A 17,744-nucleotide genomic window follows, 5' to 3' on the forward strand; every position below is an offset into this window, starting at 1 on the left:
GTCAGAGAGGTGCTGGCTGCCCCAGGACAGATCCCAGTTCCAGAGCTGGGATGTTCTCCAGGTCCCCAGGATGCCACAGGAGACTGTCCCCAACCTGCCCCTGTCCCTGCTGTGACTGAGCCCAGGGAAGGTGCTGCTGTCAGATGTACCAGGAACAGGATGTTCCTTCTCCCCAGAAACTGCTCTTTTCATAGCAGCTCACTCACAACTTCACAATTAGGTTTGTCCTTCACAAATTCCAGTTATTACTGATTTTTCTCCCCAGACTTTCAGTTTATTGCATCCATGGAGTAGATCTGTGTAACACTGGAGACAAATATTTGTGAAATCTACTTAATAATTTATGTACTTCAATGCATAAAAGATTCTGGAGGGATGTAAAACTCTCTTTACAGCTGAGTCCTGATATCTCAGGTACCATATTTCATAGAATCCCAGAGTGGTTTGGCTTGGGAAGGATCTTGAAGCTCATCTCATCCCATTCAGATATTCAGAGTTCATCCCACCACTACAAGGATGCCATTTCTGGGATAATTCCCTGACTGTGTCATTAAGGGCAGGAAAATCCTAGCTAAAAAATACTGAAAACCACCCTAATGATAATTTTTAAAAAGGAAAGGAATTGTACTTTAAATCTATCCGAACTCTACATTTTAAATAATGGAAATAATTTTTGTTTGGGAAAGTTTATGAGAGTAAGGAGAAATTTTTTTCAGTCAGTACCAAGGATTTCTTTGTCAGCCTGTAACAATATCAATTTTTACAACCACGAATTACAGTTTTGTTTGTTTTTTTTTTTTTAACCAAAGAGATTTTATTTTCTAGGCAACAAAATAAAACATCCAAGCAGTGAGTGACACATCTCCCTCCAATGGAACTGATTCTCTGTCAGCAGATTCCCAATGCAAACATGATCTAGCAAAGCTCAACACTCTGGATTAAATAAAACTCATTTTTCAAATACTGCAACTGAGAAATACCAGGGAAAAAAAAAAAAAAAAAAAAGCTTTACACACTTAGAAAAGGACACAAAGCTAAAATCTAAGGGTTGCTCCCCAAAGTCAAGGCAGAAAATAAATATGGATCTTGCACTTGTGTTTCAGACACCAAAGAGGTAGGTACTGTGTCCATGTGCAGCTCCTGGCCAGGCACTCCCTGCTCCCCTGGCAGAGCTCAGGGCTCCCTGGGGCTGCTCTTGGTCTCCTTCCTAACCACTATTCCAGCTCAAGTACTTCTAACACAGTGTCATCTTCAGTTCTTTGAACTGCCAGGGATTTCTGGAGGTTTGGAAGCATCAGCTTCTACAGGGCTGGGTTTAATGTTGGGTTTGGGGGTTTTTATCTTCTTTTCCTAATGACAGGCTAAAAGCAGAGCAGGTTTAACACTGGGAGCTTTCTGTAGGGAACTCCCAACAGTGCTAATGTGTGTTTTAATACTGAACTAAAAACAAACCTGGTCCACAGTGCTCTGGGTGAGGCTAGGCTGTTTAATTATTCATGCCTTAATTCAGCAAAGCACTTATGTAATTATGTTCTTTCTTCAGTAAAACTCTACTGTATTTCAAGATCCAACTGGGAGCCTCTGCTGAGGACCTGAAATGGGATTTTTGCAGAAAAGGTGGTGTTGCTGCACCAGTTTGGTCAGGTGCCTGAGGGAACAGAGGCTTTTCAACCTGGGTTTTAGCTTCCACATGGAAAGTGGGTTTATTTTTTCCTCAGTCTGAAGATGCACGTTCTTGCTCCCCAGTCTAAAAGTGCAAGGAAGGTCACTCAAAACAGTAATAGAAGAATGGCAGGCAAAGATATTTTAAAATTCAAGAAACAAGGATGTGTTGCAGGCATTTCAAAGAAAAAAAAAACAACAACAACATAAATCCCCTTCAGTAAAATGCACCTTTACAGCACCTTTTAAAAGCCCTCACTATTAAACTTCACAACCCCACTGTGAGGTAAGATATTCCAATTAAAACAATTTCACCTTCCCTGATTCTGAACAGTCCAAGGAGTGGGGCACTTTTCCCAGCTTATTTTGTTCTGAATATTCAGCTGCACCCTTCATTATCACAATGAAAGTCTTGCTACTCCACACTGCTGACAAATCAAACACATTAAGGCAGAAAGCAGATGGAATTTCAAGCCTCCCTTCTGGCTCTGGCCTTCAGAGGGCAAAACTTTTTTTACCAGCAAAGAGTGAGAACTCAACCTTAAAGTGCTCATTTACAGTGTTTGGAAACTGGAACAGCTTAGTAACACCATGGCCTTGATTGGCTCTACTCAAGTAAAATATTCAATGTATTTAACAGATGCAAATTAAGTCACTTCCCTAACTACTCACTTCCCTCTTGCAGGAATTTCCAATGCTATTATGAAGAAGAATCCCAAGTATTCCAGGAAACATGCCTATGCTCTGATGCAGTGTAAACACCAGGGGGTTGAGAGTTATTTTTCAAGCAACTAAAAACTACCTACGGAGGACTAATAAGTTTTATTCAACACTTATCCATCTACTCATTAGTTTAAAGGCTACCTTAAAGCTTAGAGGCCATTGCTTTCCCTAAAATTCTCTGCACACAAACTACACAGTCTATTCCTGATGGTGCAGGGCAGCTCAGAGACCCTCTTTCCACTACAAATTGTATTTTGATATTGGACTTGATATTTCCATTACAAATCAGGCACCACACGAGCAGTTTCCCCTCTGAGAGCTGCTCATGTGTGCAGAGCCTAATTCTCAGTGTAAATGATGCTGATACGTGTGTTTTCCCAAAGCCTCGGATTAATTGAATTAACCCTGAAAATGTACATTCAGCACCTCAGAGGTGGATTTTACACCAGTAAAAACCCAGGCTTGGGCGAGCCTGGCTGTGTCTGTCTGCTCAGATCACACACACACACACACACACACACACACACACACACACACACACACACAAAAAGGTGATGAAATCGAGGTGGAAGTGCCATCCCTATTCCCAACCCCCTATTCCCAAACCTGTGCGTTGGCCACCACGAAGTTAATTCGCTTTTCAAGCTCTGCGAACGGAATTTTATGATTACAAACAGCTTATCTGGGACTCCAGAATTTGATTCCGGAGCGCTGAGGTAGTCGATGGCGCCCTCCCGGTGCTGAGCTCACACCTCCCCGAAGTTGGTGTGTCCAGTCTCCTTGGCGTGCTCCCTGGCCTCCAGCTGCCCCGTCAGTCCCTTCTGGCACACCATGCAGCGCAGGGCGAAGCGGTTCACGTCCGTGAACTGCCTCTTCCTGCGCGCCTCGTCCGCCAGCTCCAGCGCCTGCGCCAGCACCACGTCGTCGCTGCTGGGGAAGATGGTCTGGGGGGGCAGCTCGGAGCCGGGCAGGCGGCGCTCCAGCGGGTCGTAGTGGATGCCGTCGTAGATCAGCAGCACGCGCCGGCTGTAGCCCGCGTCCTCGCCGAAGCGGTCGATGCGCACCGTCTGCGTGTCCACCACGCAGATCTCGCACTGGTAGAACTTGGAGAGGATGGACACCTCGATGGCTCCTCCCCAGCTCTCCTCCCTGCGGATCCAGTCACAGTACTCCCTGTTGCTCTTGCCCAGCACCGCCTCGCAGTAGGACTCGGGGTCGCTGGCCACGATCTGCGCGATCAGGTTGCGCATCTCGGGGGCGCAGCCGGGGTCGTACACGCCGCCCTCCACCACGTAGAACACGCTGGTGAACAGGCAGGAGTTGTCTGCTGGCACCACCCTCCTGGCCAGCACGGGCACGGCTTCCCTGACTGGGTGGGACATTGCTTTTTTGGCGACCACGGGCGAGTCAGGCTCGGGTTTGGATGTGTCCTCTTCCACTATGAGAGTGTCACCTGCCAGACAGAGGAGGGACGTAAAGGGGGGCACTTCAATCTGCTGCTGCTCCTCAAACACAACAACACTGTGCTGTCATTGCTGAGGATCACAGAAGAGAATCGTGGAATCATGGAATGGTCTGGGGTCCTAAACCTCACCCATTCCCACCCCTGCCAAGGGAAGGGACACCTTCCCCCAGCCTGGCCTCGGACAGCTCCGCCCGTTTCCCGCAGCTCGGGCTCCTGCTGGGAAACAGCCTCAGCAACAGCCGCTGGCAGCACAACGGTCCCCGCGGGACTCACCTGGCGCTGCCGGTCCCCGTCCCCTCCAGCCCCGCGCTTCTCCCCGCGGACCCCCGGGACGCAGCCACAGCACCGCCGGCACGGGCAGCGAGCAGGAGCCGGGCGCTGCCGCCTCCCCCGGCACAGGAACCGGCCCGACCGCCGGCTGATGAGGGGCGTGTGCGCCACGGCCCCTTTAATTAACGCGATTGCGGCCGGCGAGGCAGCAAAGCGCCGCCCCCGCCCTCCTCCCCGCGGGCCCCTCACCCGAGTGGATGCCGAGCTCGCCGAGCCGCCGCTCGCCGTCGCTGAGGTCGAGGCTGCGGGGCGGGAAGCCGTGCAGGAGGCGCTGGGCGGCGGCGGGCACTCCGGTGAGCGCGGCCAGCGCGGCCTGCATGTCGCGGAGGCGGGAGTGCGGCGACAGCCCCGGCAGCGCGTGCGAGCCGCTGCGGGCCTTGCAGCGCAGCCGCAGCATCCTGGGGCCGCCGCCGCACCGGCCGCCGCCGCTTCCGCTTCCGCCCCGCGCCCGCCCCGCTCTCGCGAGAGCACGCCGCGCCCCGCCCCCCGGCGGGCGGCCAATCAGAGCGCCCGCTCATTTGCATAGCGCGCGGCTCATTAGCATAGAGCCGGGCACGGCGCGCGTGCCGTCGGGACAACCCGCCGGGAGCCTCATTTGCATAATGGCCGTGACGCCACCGGTTTAATTTGCATGCAGCCGGATCCGCCCGCCATCTCATTTGCATAACGCGAGGTGTCGCCGCGAGTTCCTGTCCCCGCCCTTCCCCATCCAATTTGCGTAGCCCGCCTCAATTTGCATAGAGGCGCGAGCTCCGCCTCCCCTTTCGTCACCGCCCGACCTCATTTGCATCGCGCGCGTGCTCCCGTTCCCCTCTCGCCCCGCCCCCCCGCCCTGCCGGCCTCATTTGCATGCAGCGCGCGCCCCCGCGCGCCTGACGCGCGCCCGTTTTCCCGCCCCGCCGCGCCCCTTTTCCCGCGTGTGCGGTGCCCGGGACCCGGTGTCCGTCCCCGCTCCGCCGTGGGCGGGCTCCGCCGGCCGTTTGCATGCGGTTTGCATGCGGCGGGGCGCGGAGAGCGGCGCGGAGCCATGTCGGCGGCGGCGCGGGGCTGCGCCGGGGCCCCGCGGGGCAGGGCGGGCGAGAAGCAGTGCTGTGAGTAACCCCGGCCCCGGCGGGAGGATGCGCGTCCCGTGTCCTTAAAAAATGCAACAAATAGCGGGAGGGATGAGGCTGCGCGCGTTTGCCCCGAAGCTCGCACCCCCGTCCTGCCGGTCCTGGCTGTCCCCTCCCTCCCGTCCCGTGTCCCTTGTCCCCATCCTCCCGGGTGCTGCCTCCATCCCCATCCCGTGCTTTTCCCCCCGGATCTGCCTCTCCACGGGCGCTTTCGGAGTTTGCTGGGCTGTTTGCTGACAGAACGTGACCGTTTTGTTAAAAGCCTCTTTGGTTCGCCCTTGACGGCTCCTGGCCGGGCGGTAAATGCTTTTAGCGCTAAAAGCCCCATTAGGCAGCGGTGCTGCCGGTCCGTTCACAACACCTGGCGAGGGGTCACAGCAGCTCAGCCACGGCAAGGACACAACGCGACCCGTCCCGGGATGCAGGAGGTGCTTCATCCACCGGGACATGGGATGGCGCTGGGCTGGGTCTCGCTTTATGCTCTGCAGCGCCGCTGATGCTGTTTTGGAGTGGTTTTGGTTTGTTTTTTTTTTTTTTTATTTTATTTTTGCAGCATGGGCTTCCTACATGACCAACTCCCCGACGCTGATCGTGATGATCGGGCTGCCGGCGCGGGGCAAGACCTACATGTCCAAAAAGCTCACCCGCTACCTCAACTGGATCGGGGTGCCCACCAAAGGTGGGGCTGTGTGGGGGGACATCCCTGCCCCTGCTGTGACACCTGCCAGTGAAATGCCCTCACTCTCTCCTCTCCTCTGTGTCAAGTGTTTAATTTAGGGGTGTACCGGCGCGAGGCTGTGAAATCCTACAAGTCCTACGACTTCTTCAGGCACGACAACAAAGAGGCGATGGAAATCCGCAAGTGAGTCCCTGCCCCCCCGGGAGGGCTGGGGGCACCGAGGTCTTGGCAGGCTGCGTGTCTGAGGAGCAGAAAATGACCCTGAGTGCAGAAAATAACCCCGAGTGCCTGTGGAGGGAGAGGGAACAGCACAGGGATCCTGCCAGGGATGGGCGTGGGGCTCTGGGGCTGCCACAAAGCTCAGGGTCAAGGCACAGGTTTTGGGGGTGCCCCAAGATCTCTGGGGCTCCTAGAAGGGTGCAGGGGTGAGAGGGAGGTGTTTGGATCCCTCCCTGCTGGCTCAGAAGCTTTGCAGTGGGAATGCTTTCCATCATCCCTGTTTCTGTCCTGCAGACGCTGTGCCCTGGTGGCTCTGGAAGATGTGAAGTCTTATCTCTTGGAGGAGTGTGGGCAAATAGCTGTAAGATCCTCTGCACTAAAAATAGCTTTACATCAGGGCAGGTCAAAGCTGCCTGGAGTGTTTGGGGACCCGATTTGGGGCTGGGGTTTAAAAGTTTCAAGATAAACTTGCTCAGTGCTCCTTCCTCATTTCCTGCCAGGTGTTCGATGCGACCAACACGACTCGGGAGCGACGGGACCTGATCTTAAATTTTGCCAAGGAAAACGCGTTCAAGGTGGTGCTTTAATTGTGTGTTTAATTAGCAGTGGCTGTGCTGAGGGACGCTGTGGCTGCCTGGGGCAGGAGCTCTGAGTTTTGGCTCTGAAATGTGCTTCCCTGCCTTCTCCCCAGGTGTTCTTCGTGGAGTCTGTGTGTGATGATCCCGAGGTGATCGCTGCCAATATCCTGGTGAGTGCTGCCCTTGCCAGGCTGGGCTGCCGGGGGAACTCGGTGTTCAGGGCAAGGTCAGGGCTCGGGGAGCTCAGGGAGCTCTGCAAGCACCTCCCTCTCACGTTTCACCTGCAGAAAAAGCAGCTGGGATTTTCAGGTTTATTAAAAGCCAGAGATGCCGTTATGTGAGAATGTGGAAATCGAATGGAGCCCAGGAATGGGTGACCTTGAGTCGCTGTCCTGGAGAGGGAGGGAGGGCAGAGCTGGAGCCAGCGCTGTTTGTCAGGGCCAACACTTCAGTGCCTTAAGAGTCGGCCTTTGTTTCCTCTCCAGGAGCAGGTTTTTCCTCAGGGCAGCGTTAAACAGCGTGGATTTGTTCCAAAAGGAGGGAATAATGTTATTCATCGGGGAATAATTTATTCATCCTTGCTTTTGTTCCCTCTTGAGCTTGCTTGACTCACTGTGTGTTGGACAGGAGGTGAAAGTTTCCAGTCCTGACTACCCAGAGAGGCACCGGGAGAACGTGATGGACGATTTCCTGAAGAGGATCGAGTGCTACAAGGTCACCTACCAGCCTCTGGACCCGGATGCTTATGACAAGTGAGCCAATCCCTGAGCTGCCCTTTGTCCTTGGCACAGAGGGCTCCAACACCTCTGCTCTCCCCAGGTGTGACTGTGTGCAGGTGAATCACGGGTCCCAAGGGAGGTTTGAAGGGATTTTTCTCTGTGTGCTGCAGGATGGTTTGGGTTGGAAGGGGGCACCTTCCCACTATCCCAGGCTGCTCCAAGCCTTGTCCAGCCTGGCCTTGGACACTTCCAGGGGCAGCCAGAGCCTCCCCACCCTCCCAGGGCAGGACTTTGAAGCACAGCAGCTCAGAGGAGGAATAGCTGAGTGACACCTTCAGCTGCTCATTTTTAAAAACCTCATTTTCAAAACCAGCCCTGTGGGCATTCTTACTTTACGTCTCCAGAGACCTTTCCTTCATTAAAGTGATCAACGTGGGGCAGCGCTTCCTGGTGAACCGGGTGCAGGATTACATCCAGAGCAAGATCGTTTATTACCTGATGAACATCCACGTGCAGCCGCGCACCATCTACCTGTGCCGGCACGGCGAGAGCGAGCACAACCTGCAGGGCAGGATCGGCGGCGACTCGGGGCTGTCCGCCCGGGGCAAGCAGGTACTGGGAGCTGCCCTGGGGGGCTGAATTCACAGAATTCACAGAGCCACCAGCTCGGGAGACACCTTCAAGGTAGAATCCAGCCCAGCCCTAACACCTCAACCAGACCGTGGCACTCGGTGTTGTTGGGCAGGGAATAGAGAAATCTTGTAAGTGCCCAGCAAGTAGTTCTAAAACAATAGATGAAATAGAGATATTGGCATATTTTAATATAGATGCTGAAAATATACATGTGAAGGCTTGAGGCCTCTTGCTTTGTTTAGATGCCACAAATACCAAAGAACCAACAGACATCCTGTCCCAAGCCTGGCAGAAAAGGTCTGAAGATAAGGGTTACAGATAAGAAAGCCAGAAAACATGGTAATTTAGTAGTTCCTATAGGTTGCATGCAAATATTAGGAAATTAGTATATGGTATTAGATTGGTTATTGGAAAATTAGAATATTCATTGTAGAAGAATACTTATTGTATTGTGAACAGGAAATCGCCCTCTTGCCCCTCTTACCTCTCTTACCCCTTAGCTCTGAGCCCTGAGCTCTCTCTTGCTCTCTCTCACCCCATTGCTCTTAGCTATTACTCTCCATGCTCTAAACCCTTTCTTGTACCCACACCCTCATAATAAACTGCAAACCTGAAGAACAGATAATAGTGAGCTCGTGAGTCTGTCCAACAACAACAAAACCCTCACACGGTGTCACATCCAGGCTTCTTGTAAACACATCAGGGGTTGTGATTGCACCACTCCCTGGGCAGACCATTCTGGTACTTAATCACTCTTTCAGTGCAGAACTTTTTAGTAACATCTGTAAGGAAAATTAATCCACAGACACCAGAGGTTTATGTCCAAAAAGGAGACAGAGGAGTCCTTTTTGCTTTATTTGAATAAAGGGAGAGGCCATGGGGCATTGCCCTGGGATCTCAGATTTTTGGAGGACTCAGCCTCCTTTTATCCCAATTTCCCACCCACATTTCCCTCTCTCTTTCCTCATTGCCGAGGTACTCGAGAGGCACAGACTTCCCAAACACCTGACACCTGAGATTCCCCTCTAATGCACAACCCTCCCTTTTAATTTTTAATTCCTGTAGAATTCATAGTTTCCCCCCCTGTTGCTTCTTTCATCTCCTGTTACCCAGTTTCATCTACCAGCAAACCTACAGTTTGTTTGTAAAGGCAAATCTCTTTTTCCATTCATCAGTCAGTGCAATCCCTCCCATTGTTTCTTTTATCTCTAGGTGCTAACTTTATCTACCAACAGCTCTATGATTTATTTGTAAAGACAAATGTAACATTCCTCTCACATCCAACCTGTGTTTCCCCTGGTGCAGCTTGAGACTGTGTCAGAGCTGCCTGAAAGAGAGCAACCCCACCTGAGCACAGCCACCTTTCAGGGAGGTGTGAACAGTGGTGGGATCACCCCTGAGTCTCCTTTTCTCCAGGCAGTGATGCCTTAAGGTTTAGCTTTGTGCTTCTCAGATTCTGTGCTGACTTGGTGTGGGACTCTGAACTTTGTGTTAAGTTAGTTTTCTTCTCAGGGTAGTTGGATAAAACAAGAATCAAAGATGACCCCAAAAAGCAGAAATAATGGTAAATTGAAGGGAGCAGAGCAGGAGTTTGGGACTTTGTGACCTGAAGCTGTAATTGGACAATTAATACCAAAATACAAATGGACCAAACTTATAAAACTAAAAACCTGTGACCCATGGTCCATTTTGGATGTAGCCTCTGGGGGCTTTGTCTGCCCAAAATGCACCTGAAGACCCTTCAACAAATAGAAATAAACTGCTTTTTATTCCCTAAATTTTGTCTGGCCTCTTTAGGGAGCCCAGAAAGGCATCATCCCCCTAACCTCCCTGGAGCTTTTGTCCCCAGTTCTCCCAGGCTCTGAAGAAGTTCATTGAGGAGCAGGAGATTGTGGACCTGAAGGTGTGGACGAGCCAGCTGAAGAGGACAATCCAGACAGCAGAGTCCCTGGGGGTGCTCTATGAGCAGTGGAAGATCCTCAATGAGATTGATGCTGTGAGTGACAGGCTGCTGGAAAACCTCAGCTTTTCTAGCTGGGAAATCATGTTTAAAGCCAAATTAATCACCAGAAACGCAGCTGTTGATTTATAGCCATGTTTTTGTATCCTCAGCCATCCAGGATGAGGTTTGGGGTGGTTTGGTACAAGGCTGAGAGTGTTCAGAGTCCAGCTGGTGTGGAGGAGGAAAATAACACTGAGCATCCCAACATCTGTCACACCCTTTGGCTGGGCAAAGGTTGCTGCTCCCACTCTGATGCTCTCAGGAAATTGCAGGCTGGTTGCTGGGGAAGCAAGGGCTCATTTTTCATCCCTGGTGTTTGCCATCCTTTTTGGCTTTGAGATAAAAACCAAAGCCCAGCCTCTTCAAACCACCCTGGAACCCACGCTGGGGGCAGGGCTGGGTCAGATGCAGCACCTAAAATTTCCATGCCATAAATAAATCCCTGATCTCAGCCTTTTCCTTCCTGTTGAAATGAGGTTTGTGGTAACCAGTTTCTCCTTCCCCCAGGGGGTGTGTGAAGAAATGACCTATGCAGAAATTGAAGCCAAGTATCCAGAGGAGTTTGCCATGAGGGACCAGGAGAAATATCTGTATCGTTATCCTGGAGGGGAGGTGAGGACCAGCAACCCACAGTGCAGTGAAACAAACTTTGGTGAAACTGGAGAGAAAACTGACTCAGTTTTTAGTTATTCTGCCAATATTTGCATGCAGACTGAGAGCATTAGGATCAGGTCTCTTTTGGGGGAGATGTTTCTTGGTTTTCCTCAGTGGGATGTACAGATTCTGCTGTTCAATCCTTTCATTTGGCCACTTGCTGGATGCTGCCCTCACCCACTGAGGGGGTTCTGCATCCCTGAATTGTCACTGAGAAACCATCTGGGAAACAAAATTATCGTGGGTGTGGCCTGGAGTCATTTCTGGGTTTATTTCACTGTTTCAGTGAATCATTTACTATTTTATTTGGTTTCTTTCCTGACTGCACTCATTGAGTACCAGTAATCTGAGCCCTCCCACGCTCTGAGGGTTCTGACCCTGAATTTCACTTTCTGCTGTTGCTTTTTTTGGGTCGTTTTTTTTTTTTTTTTTTTAAACTATTTTTACCACATCAGCCATAACCTCCTCATTTTACTGCTCTGACTGCTTTTCCCTGAATGTGGTGCTGTTAATTGCCACCTCTGCTTTAACCCTGTGTTTACACAACCCCTTGACCAGTTCCTGTTTGGTTTTCCAGTCCTACCAGGACTTGGTGCAACGCCTGGAGCCAGTAATTATGGAGCTGGAGAGGCAGGGAAACGTCCTGGTCATCTCCCACCAGGCAGTCATGAGGTGTCTCCTGGCTTATTTTCTTGACAAGAGTGCAGGTACAAAAATAAAAGTGTGATGCTGGGGCTGGCTCCTGTCCCTGCTTCCCCTCTCAGGGTTTTTGGGAGGTTTGTAATGACTGGGTGGATTTTTGGTGTTTTTTAATGAGGGAAGAGGTTTTTAAAAAAGGAGGGAAGGAAAGGAAAGGTTTCAGCAGTGCTTTAACCCTTGCAGCAGTGCAAGGAGCTCCCTGGGGATGTGCTGCTGCTTTTCTGCCCAGATGTTGTTTCTGGAGCTGTGCTTACAGAATGTGCAGGGGGCTGGTTTTTATTGTATTTTCTGATGAATTAAAGAGCCTCAGTGGCCTGGCAGGGTTGGCAGGAGTGCTGATCCTAGGGAAATGCTGATTCCTTGCACAGCACACACACCTGGAAGGTTCCAGCACACACACCTGGAAGGTTCCAGCCTGCTGCAAGCTCCAGTCAGTGGCACTAGAGCTTCATAAAACTTTTAATGACATTAATAAACTTCTAACAAACTTAATAAACTTTTAAATACAGCTCTGAATGAATCTCCATGGCAGCTGCTGCTGAGGTGCTTTCCCAGCCCTGTGCCACTGGAGAGTTTCCTCTGGCTGGCCCTGTGCACTGGAAATGGAATTATGGAATTGTTTGGGCTGGAAAAGCCCTTGAGAGGGTTGAGCCCAGCCCTTGACCCAGCCCTGCCAAGTGCTGGAGACCCTGAGCCAGACTCAGCTGTGTATTTTGATTTTCTGTCTCACTGCTGTCCCTGCCTGGTGCCACCCAACTCTTATTCCCAGGACAGTTTCCATTCAATCCCAGAGTGGTTTGGGCAGAAGGGACCCTTAGAAGGGTTTGGTGTGCTGGGCAGGGACATCCCTGCTGCTGGTTTATCCCAGGTGAGCCCATAACACCTTTCTCTGCCCTAGATGAGCTGCCCTACCTGCGCTGCCCCCTCCACACCATCCTCAAGCTCACACCTGTTGCCTATGGTAAATAACTGCTGCATTTCAGGTTTTAATTCTCATTCCTCTGCTGGATGTTATGGGCAGGTTTGTGTCCATGTGTGGCAGCACCTGGCCATGCTCTAGAAGCTTCTGGTAATACACAAAGTGGTTATTTCCTGGTTAATGTACAAAAAATTAACATTAAAAAGGGTTGGGGATGTTGGGGGTCTTCTCTGGTCTCTCTTATAAACAATTGGATTTTCTCTGTGGGTGAGGAAGGCTGTGCCTCCAAACTTGGGGTGCAGTCAGTAAAAATTGGCTTTTTCTGTCCAGCCCAAATAACTCAGGGCTGTGCTCTCACACTTAACACCACCAGGGGAAATATAAAATACTGTTCGTGGGCTGAACTGTGGATTTATGTTATTTTTTATAAATAAGAAATTGATTCCTGCTCACTTCCCCTGCTGTTTTTTAAACAAATAACTCACATAAAGTTCTCTTTCTCTTGGGTGAAGGCTGCAAGGTGGAGACAATCACCCTGGATGTGGAAGCAGTGAACACCCACCGGGACAAGCCCTCCCTGACCTCGGTGAGTTTTGCTGCTCCCCTCTGGCTCCACCTTTCCAAAATAACTCACAAACCCTCTTAAACACTTGCTGGAGCTGCCTGGGGGCTCTCAGTGAGCAGGATCCTCTTCAGAAATAAGCAGAATTAATTGTAGGGTGCATTACAGCTTCCCAGGCCAGGGGGGATATTTTTCAGAGCTGTTGTAAGGAGCAGAATTTAGGGCAGAAATTTTAAACTCCAGGTCTGGTTCTCAGATTTCAGTTTGCTGCTGATGTTTATAGGTAATTTCAGAAAGATTTGGCAGAAGGTTTAAAGTTTTTCTTCTTGTCTTGATGAGTTTTCTCTTTCTGAAATCCTCTCTCTAGCATTATTTAATTACTGTTGATCATCCACCTTATAACCTGCTGATCTTTGAGCTCCTTTGCAAACCCTGTTTTCCAAAGGGACTGTCAGGAAAAGCCTCAGTGATTGCCTCTAATTAATTCCCACAATTAGAGAGCAGAAACCAGCTCTGCTGGGTCACAGCAAGTCTGAATGCATCTGCTTTTAGGTGGTTTTGGTACATTTTGGCTTTTTTGTTGTATTTTATGGAGAGCTCTTGGGCTGGGATCTGGTTATTCTTTTGTGCTGGGGGACTGGGCAAACTGGGAGCCTGCAGCTGGGGCTGGAGGGTTTTTGGAGCTGCCAAATGCCAGAATGAGGATGTTGGGCATGACCTGTGTGGGTCCTCATGTTTCCAGCCTGTCCCTGCTCACAGCAAGGGCTTGGATTAGGTGATGTTTAAAGGTTCTTCCAGCCCAAACCACTCTGGGATTTATCACTTTTCCAACTTCTCTGTGATCCCTGCATGGAAATGACTGCTGCCCACTTGGAGGCTGTTTCTGGTCTTTGCTTTGCTTGGGTAACACAGCTGCTGTGGGGCAGGAGAAACAGGAAGAAGGGAGAATTTTCTATTTGCTTATTTCTTTATTCCCACCAAATTGATTGTGTGGAGAGAAAAAAAATTAAAAAAAAAAAAAAATAAAGGAACAAAACAAACCCAAACAGAGCCACCTAAGCAAAACAAAAGTCCCAAAAGGAAGTAAAACTCCAGGCTCTCTGCCTGCCCTGGGGGCTCCAGAAGGGGCTCAGCAGCCACAGCTGGGAGTCTCTGGCCAGGTGGTACCTTCCCTCTGCTCCCCCTCCCCAGCAGGGTCTGTGCTTCTGCCTGGAGATCATCCAGCCTGGATTGGGTTAAGGAGGGAAAAAAAAAAACAAACAACCAGGAAATCCACTCAAAAACAACCCCAAACTATAAAAATCCACCCCCCCCCCCATCCAGCTGGAGTTCTGGTGCCAGTTTTCCAGAATCAGGCAGGTTTCCATCAGTGCCATGGGGTTAATTCTGGGTAGGGTTTTGCTTCTGGGCTAAAATCTGATTAGAGAAGTTCCAAATACTCTCTTTGTCCCAGTTTTTTACTGCAGCCAAGTGATGGCCCTGCCTTCTGTCACCTCCTGCTCTCATACAAACCTGCCATGGGCTAAAATGAAATTTTGGGGCTGCTTCACTCCTCCCCTCGTTTGCTTTGCTGCTCCTCCTGTTTCAGTCTCCTTGAAGATGCACTTTGAGCCCTGCTGTGCTTCTCTGTTTCCTTTGCAGCCTCCAGAGGGAAATGCCTGCCCCTGAGTGCCACTGCAAGCAGCTTGGCTGTGCTCTCTTTGGGGTTAGTAACTCGGATTTCTCTTGCTTTGTGTTGCATGGAAACCACTCTGGGCAAATGCAAACCCGTGGAGCAGAAGGAATCTTGTGCTGGATAAAACCTGAGATTTTGGGGGACCTCAGTGGGGGCTGAGCTGCTGATCCAGGGGCTCCAGCTGGGTTTACTGGTGCTTGTGCTGGCTCTGCAGGTTGTGTTTGAGCCCAGTCTGTGCATCCCTGGAGCAGGACCTGGGGTGGCTCCAGGCTGTGCTGAGCAGGGCAGGGCCCCAGCTCTGTGTCCCCTGTGCCCAGGACAGGCTGTGGTGATGTTTCTGCTCTCAGGGGTTTTGCAGGAGTCACTGGATCATGGATTTATCATTGACTCTCAGTCTGAGTGTCTGGTGGGCCCTGAGTGAGGCAGAGGAAGGAGTTTTATCAAAGCTTGAGCTGTTTGTTGTGGTTAATGTGCAAGATGGTCACTGTGAGGGTTCTTGGGTGGTTGTGCAAGTGTGAATCCCCATGGAGAAGGTGAGCCCTGAGTAACCAGCCTGCCTGGCTGCTCCTGAGCCTCTGAGCTTGTGTGGGCTGTGGGGAAACCCCTGGAAGGAGGTTGGGGGGTGGTGTGGACAGGTCTGTGTGTGGGTGGAAGGGATGCAGTAAATCCTCAGGTGGTTCCTGCATGGGCAGCAGTTCCATGGGGCTGCACTCAGCTCTGCATGTGCTGAGCCCTCTCCTGCTTTCCCTGCTCCCTGCCCTGCTGTGACCTGTGCTGTTGCTCCTTTCCCTGCAGGGAATGGCCACCCTGGCAGTGTAGGGGTTGCTGCTTCCCTGGATCCAGCTGCAGCTCCGGGGCTGGAGCATCCCTGGAGCGCCTCGAGCCACCCTGTGGCTCAGACTCTGACTCTGGAGCCTCTCTGTGTCTGCCTTGCCCAGCTGGGATGTCCCCACAGGCTGGGGAGGTTTCTCCTGGAGCTTTTCCCAAGCTGCTTTTAGTGCTCATAAGCCAGCACATCCCTGGGGGCTGGAACTGTGTCCCAGACTTTCCTCCTGGCCAGGTGCCAGAATTAACCCCAGTGGGAGGACAAAACCATGGTGGTTTTACTCACTGAGGCATTTCCAGGCCAAATCCCTGAGCTTTTATTTCTCTGTTACCATTTCCAAGTTATTTCCAAGTTCAAACTCAGTTTTTTTTCTGTTGTTCCAGGGAGCTCCAGGTAGGGTTTGACTCTCCCTCTGTGAGTGCTGCTGTGAATTCCCCAATCTGAGCCAGTTCCTTTGCCCTGGGAAGTTTTGCTTGGATGTGGCAGCCAGGCCAGCACACCCTGATGGGAACAAACCCTCCTGCCCCTCTCTGGGAGCAGCTCCAGGGTTTTAAATCCCACCTCAAGCCCTGTTTTACCTTCTCATCCCAACCTAAACTTCATCCTCTCATTTTTCCTGCATTTTGGGCATGTTTTTATCCATTTACCCCAGGAAATGGGAGCATGGCTGGGACCAGCAGGGCTCCTGGGCAGGGTTTGCAGGAAGCACAAGGTTTTTATCAGTTTCCTTTATAATACACCCAATTTTAGGCCCACAACAAGCTTTTAACTTGCCTATGAATATGCTGTGAATGTTCCCAATGCTGCCTTTCATAGTTTTAAGCTGTTGTAGAGTTTAGAGCACAGCTGGTGCAGCTCTGTGTGGCCATGTCTTAAATCCTTAAAAACCCTTAAATCCCCACCAAACCCCAATTTTTCAGTTCTCTCCCACAAGCTTTGACCTGTGTTTTGCCAAACTCCATTTCACCCCACTCCAGCTGTTCTTGCAGTAAGGGCAGGACCCTCAGGTTGGGTGAAGAAAGGAACATTTAGGTACAGAGCAGGAGGCTGTTCTGGACCTGCTATTCCCAGGTGACTCCAGGATTTATCTGAGCAATTCTGGACCCCTGAAATTGCTTCTTTTAAATGTGTAAATAAATGTTGGATATACCCACAGCAGGGAAACTGTGTCCTGGCTGTGGAGGAGCTCAGCAACCCCAGAGCTTGAGGCTCACCTGGGCATTTTGAGCTCAAACTTGGTTGTTTTAAACACTCCCAGAGCTGTAATTTGATAAAACTGAGGTAGAGAGGACCAAGGCATTAATTTGGACCCCTCAGGATTTCTGAGAAGCAGAAAAATGTGTTGATTGTGCCTCAGAGGGATGAACAATTTGGTGGTGACAAATTGAATTTTTAGTAGTTTTTCTCCTCAGGGTTTTCCTCCCAGGTCTGACGTTGGGTTTGAAATATTTTTTTATGCTTAGAAATAAACCAGAAAAAAAAAAATAATTCAAAATGGAAGGAAGAGATTTAGAGGCTGTGCAGGGCAGTTCTCCCTGCACACCCCAGAGTGCTCTGAAGCACAAACCCGTCCTTGTCAGGCTGCTCTGCCCCTCCTGGGACAGGAACTGTGGGATGCTCACGCACAAAACTGCCTGAAAAGTGCATTGTGCTCAACCACTGAGCAGGAAATGATTGTAAGGAGACAAAAAAATCTCTGTTTTTACCTGCTGGGATCTGTGAATGTCACTGTTGATGTGTTGGTGGTCGTGATTTTTTTTTTTTTTTTTTTTTTTTTTTTAAATCATTGCTGAAAATCAAATGTTTTGCTGTTTGGGTCAGTGGTTGGGGGTCCTTTTTTGTGGCTGTGGGGTGGAATTTCATCCTTCTCTGCAGCATTTGTGCCTCACTGCTTTAATTAAAGCTTTTTTTTCCGTGTGTTTGTGCCTTGAGAAGGTTTAAAGCAGAGATTTGGGAGCAGATCTTTGCCCTGGGGGTCCTACTGAGCCCTGGGGGGATGCCAGGGGGCAGGGATTTCACTGGAACCCCCAGATCTCCTTGGCACTGCAAACACCCCAGGATAAACAAACATTGCACAGCAGGGTTTGGGGGTGTGGAGGTGGGATTTTGGGGTGTGGAGGTGGGATTTTGGGGTGTGGAGGGGGATTTTGGGGTGTGGAGGGGGGTTTGAGGGTGTGGAGGGGAATTTTGGGGGCGTAGAGGGTAGATTTGGAGGTGTAGAGAGGAATTTTGGGGGTATGGAAGGGGATTTTGGGGGTGTGGAGGGGGATTTTGGAAGTGTGGAGGG

At 50.7% G+C, this 17,744-nt stretch overlaps 2 protein-coding genes across 5 annotated transcripts; one reads left to right on the top strand and one right to left on the bottom strand.

Moving 5' to 3' along the window:
- Nucleotides 1-262: 262 nt before the first annotated feature.
- On the bottom strand, nucleotides 263-4,649 carry YOD1 (YOD1 deubiquitinase). Its single transcript, XM_056511402.1, has 2 exons — nucleotides 4,370-4,649; nucleotides 263-3,838 (listed from the first exon to the last, which is right to left on the bottom strand). Exons 1-2 carry the CDS (start codon nucleotides 4,575-4,577, stop codon nucleotides 3,132-3,134), a joined length of 915 nt encoding a protein of 304 aa, XP_056367377.1. The 5' UTR covers nucleotides 4,578-4,649; the 3' UTR covers nucleotides 263-3,131.
- Nucleotides 4,650-5,033: 384 nt separating this feature from the next.
- Nucleotides 5,034-17,395, top strand: PFKFB2 (6-phosphofructo-2-kinase/fructose-2,6-biphosphatase 2). Of its 4 annotated transcripts, XM_056511407.1 has the most exons (15): nucleotides 5,034-5,271; nucleotides 5,846-5,971; nucleotides 6,058-6,154; nucleotides 6,485-6,551; nucleotides 6,691-6,765; nucleotides 6,882-6,938; nucleotides 7,396-7,520; nucleotides 7,892-8,099; nucleotides 9,970-10,116; nucleotides 10,630-10,734; nucleotides 11,354-11,483; nucleotides 12,374-12,436; nucleotides 12,907-12,980; nucleotides 14,598-14,661; nucleotides 15,427-15,515. In XM_056511407.1, the coding sequence occupies exons 1-14, from the start codon at nucleotides 5,208-5,210 to the stop codon at nucleotides 14,622-14,624; spliced, it is 1,365 nt and encodes a 454-aa protein (XP_056367382.1). In that variant the 5' UTR covers nucleotides 5,034-5,207; the 3' UTR covers nucleotides 14,625-14,661; nucleotides 15,427-15,515. The 4 variants fall into 4 exon arrangements, with proteins under 4 accessions (XP_056367382.1, XP_056367379.1, XP_056367380.1 ...); XM_056511404.1 differs by lacking the exon at nucleotides 5,034-5,271 and having other exon boundaries at nucleotides 5,278-5,971; XM_056511405.1 differs by lacking the exons at nucleotides 5,034-5,271; nucleotides 14,598-14,661 and having other exon boundaries at nucleotides 5,278-5,971; nucleotides 15,427-17,395.
- The last annotated feature ends 349 nt before the right edge of the window (nucleotides 17,396-17,744 follow it).

This window comes from Oenanthe melanoleuca, chromosome 26 (assembly GCF_029582105.1).
Source record: "Oenanthe melanoleuca isolate GR-GAL-2019-014 chromosome 26, OMel1.0, whole genome shotgun sequence".
Taxonomy (NCBI): Eukaryota; Metazoa; Chordata; class Aves; order Passeriformes; family Muscicapidae; genus Oenanthe; species Oenanthe melanoleuca.